The 3,822-nt window shown below is 49.6% G+C and overlaps 1 protein-coding gene across 1 annotated transcript; it reads left to right on the plus strand.

Annotated features, from left to right (window-relative positions):
* Positions 1–312: 312 nt before the first annotated feature.
* LOC308524979 (F-box only protein 31-like) lies at positions 313–1,918 on the plus strand (the record flags this gene model as incomplete). Its single annotated transcript, XM_081099637.1, has 1 exon — positions 313–1,918. The coding sequence occupies exon 1, from the start codon at positions 371–373 to the stop codon at positions 1,916–1,918; it is 1,548 nt and encodes a 515-aa protein (XP_080955763.1). The 5' UTR covers positions 313–370.
* Positions 1,919–3,822: the final 1,904 nt, after the last annotated feature.

Raw genomic sequence — 3,822 nt, forward strand, 5'->3', positions numbered from 1 at the left:
TTTTTTGACATTTTATTATTGTTTTATTTTTTATTTTATTTTATTTTACCAGCTATTATGACTGCATTTATGTGAAATGCCCCCCCCCACCATAGGCATATCCCTGGAGGCATATCCATAAAAAATGCAGATTAGTAACTGCCTGGGGCTAGGGCGGGAGGACAGGGAGGGGGCACTGGGAAAGGGAGGTGACTGTTAATGGGTATGGGTTTCTTTCAAAGTGTTGCTAAAGTCCTACAATTGGCTCCTCTCTGAGGGGGCGTGGCTACGCCCTAGGGGGTGTGGCTAGACTCTGGGGCGGGACCGAGCCAGCTTAAAGCCGGGCTGAAGCATAGCGGCCCACACTGTGGTGGCTGTTACGCGAGGAGGCATGGAGGAGTGCGCTGGCCTCTGCGGCGTGGGCTCTTCGTGGGGATGTCGGTGTCGGTGTCGTCAGCAGTGCCCGGGCCCAGCTGAGACGGCAGCAGCCGAGAGCAAGCGGTGTCGTCCGGAGTGCCAGGGCCCAGCTGAGATGGCAGCAGCCAAGGGCAAGCCGGCCCCGGCAGAAAAGCACGTGGAGGCGGACGCAGCAGCGCGGTGCTGTGCGGGGAGTGGAGGAACCGCGAGCCCCTTGCCGCCCCCGCACTGCTCGCTGCAGGACCTGCCGGTGGAGATGCTGGTGGAGATCTTCGCCTCGCTCCCCGGCACCGACCTGCTCAGCCTGGCCCAGGCCTGCACCAAATTCCACCACATCCTGCACACCGACAGCATCTGGCGACGGCGCTGCCGGGAGGAGTATGGCGTTCGTGGAAACTTGCAGAACCTGGAGATGATCGATATGTCTTATCGAGAAGTCTATGCGAAGCTGTTCCCGTACAGACACATTCTGGGACTGTGGCAGCTAGATACTGAGGGCTATAGAACACTGCTCAATGTCGTGGCGGACGGCTTATGCATTACTGGTTGGACGTCCGGGTTTTCCCTGAACACCCATGTGGATGGCCCGCTGCAGTTCAAGCCGGCGTTCAGAATTCGCCTGACGGAGCGGAAACCAGCCGCGGTGGAGTGCATGGAAGGCCTCCACAGCAGGCCCCACAGCCGCCACATGCAGATTCACAAGGACAGGCTCACCCTCCGGTGCAACAATAGAGACCACCGAAAGGTTTTAACAATGAGACTTAGGGGAGAACGGGGGCGGGTGCTGGTGCGGGAGGACAGAAATCAGTATGACTGCCTGACCTACCGCCGCTTCTACCTCCCGCCGAGTCACCCGGGCGACCTCATCCGGCCAGGCCTCTTCCAAGGCAACTACGATGTCTTCGGCCTCATGATTGCCATGCTCAGCTTCCATGGGGAGTATGCCAGGCTCACGAAGGTCACGGGAAACTCCAACGAGACGTCAGAGATCCACCTGATGCGCCGCATCCAGCTGCGAGATGGCGAGATCTTCCGCAACTTCAACGAGCTCTCCCGCGTGGTCCAGGAGATTGACGACCAGGTGATCCGGGAGAAGCAGCAGAAGCAGCAGCAGCAAGAAAATGGGACTGAGGAAAGCGAGGGCCATGGCTGGCAGAGCCTTGCCCAGCCCAGCGCCGGGAAGTCCGGGGCTGCAGCTTTGGAGGAGCAGCCTGTCCCGTTTGTTCTGCCTGTGGGCGTGCGCTCAAGAAACCAGAACTACCCCCGAACCTGCAGGATGTGTTTCTATGCCGTGGACACTGTTACCTCATATGGCTCAGTGTCCATACGCTTCCCTGGAGTCTTCATCCTGTTCGATGAGAACCACTTCGGGTTCATCTATCTGGAGGTGAAATACTTCATCCTATTCGGCAGAGTCCAGAACACCTTCCAGAATGTGGAGGCACCATCCCCGCAGGCCTTCCTGGAGATGCTCAAGGACATTCATTCCCGAACCCCTGGGAGGAGCAGCTTGCAGATTTGAACTTCTGACCAGATTACCCACCTTTGTTCGTTTTTTTAATCCTCACCCAGGATATTTTCCCATTGATGTTTAGAGAGAGAGGGAAAGACAGAAATATCGATGTAAGAGAAACACATCAGTTGGTTGCCTCCTGCCAAAGCCCGGACCAGGGCCAGGCTGGGTAGGAGCCAGCAACTGATGTAGAAATAAATCTTAGACCAGTGGTCTCAACCTTCCTAATGCTTCCTTTAATACAGTTCCTCATGTTGTGGTGACCCCCAACTTCATTGTTACAAATTGAACATAATTAAAGCATAGTGATTAATCACAAACACAATATGTAATTATATGTGTTTCCCGATGGTCTTAGACAACCCCAGTGAAAGGGTCATTCGACCCCCAAAGGGGTCGCGACCCACAGGTTGAGAACCGCTGCCTTAGACCTTTCCATCCCCAGGTCCAGGTTCTATCCACTAAGTCAAACCAGCTAGGGCTGAGCATGTCTTTTAAAAATATATATATATATATATTTTAATTAAATCTTATTGCTCAGATTATTACATTTGTTCCTCTTTTCCCCCCATAACTCTCCTCCACCCAGTTCCCACCCCATCCTCTGCCCTTACCCGCCCCCCACTGTCCTCATCCATAGGTGTATGATATTTTTCCAGTCTCTTCCCGTACCCCGCACACTCCTTTCCCCCAGAGAATTGTCAGTCCACTCCCTTTCTATGCCCCTGATTCTATTATATTCACCAGTTTATTCTGTTCATCAGATTATTTATTCACTTGATTTTTAGATTCACTTGTTGATAGATATGTATTTGTTGTTCATAATTTTTATCTTTACCTTGTTCTTCTTCCTCTTCTTAAAGGATACCTTTCAGCATTTCATATAATACTGGTTTGGTGGTGGATGAACTCCTTTAGCTTTTTCTTATCTGTGAAGCTCTTTATCTGACCTTCAATTCTGAATGATAGCTTTGCTGGGTAAAGTAATCTTGGTTGTAGGTTCTTGGTATTCATCACTTTGAATATTTCTTGCCACTCCCTTCTGGCCTGCATAGTTTCTGTTGAGAAATCAGCTGACAGTCGTATGGGTACTCCCTTGTAAGTAAGTAACTGTTTTTCTCTTGCTTCTTTTAAGATTCTCTCTTTGTCTTTTGCTCTTGGCATTTTAATTATGATGTGTCTTGGTGTGGTCGTCTTTGGATTCCTTTTGTTTGGGGTTCTCTGCGCTTCCTGGACTTGTAAGTCTATTTCTTTCACCAGGTTGGGGAAGTTTTCTGTCATTTCTTCAAATAGGTTTTCAATATCTTGCTCTCTCTCTTCTTCTGACACCCCTATAATTTGGATGTTGGTACGCTTGAAGTTGTCCCAGAGGCTCCTTGCACTATCTTCATATTTTTGGATTCTTTTTTCTTTTTGTTTTTCCGGCTGGGTGTTTTTGCTTCTTCGTATTTCTAATCTTTGACTTGATTCTTGTGATCCTTTTTTCTGCTGTTGGATCTCTGTGTAATATTCTTTATTTCAGTCAATGTATGCTTCATTTCTAGTTGGTTCTTTTTCATATGCTCAAGGGTCTCACTAAATTTATCGGCGGTTTCTAGAAAATTCTTGCAAAACCTTATAAATGTGGTTTTGAACTCTATATCCAGTAGTTTGCTTTCCTCCATTTTTGTCATTTGTGACCTGTGTCTTTGTCTCCACATTTTGGCTGCTTCCCTGTGTTGATAGAGTGGCTTTGTGTGCTAGGTGTCCTATAGGACCCAGTGGCTCAGCCTCCACAATAACCTGTGGTGGACACTCTTGGTGCACCCCTTTGTGGGCTTTGTGCACAGTCTTGTTCTAGTTAAGCCTTGATTGTTGTAGGTATTGCCGGAAGCCAGTCCATCCTTACTGCTTGACACAGTCGCTGCAGGGAA

This window comes from Myotis nattereri (assembly GCF_964212035.1).
Source record: "Myotis nattereri genome assembly, chromosome: 9".
Taxonomy (NCBI): domain Eukaryota; kingdom Metazoa; phylum Chordata; class Mammalia; order Chiroptera; family Vespertilionidae; genus Myotis; species Myotis nattereri.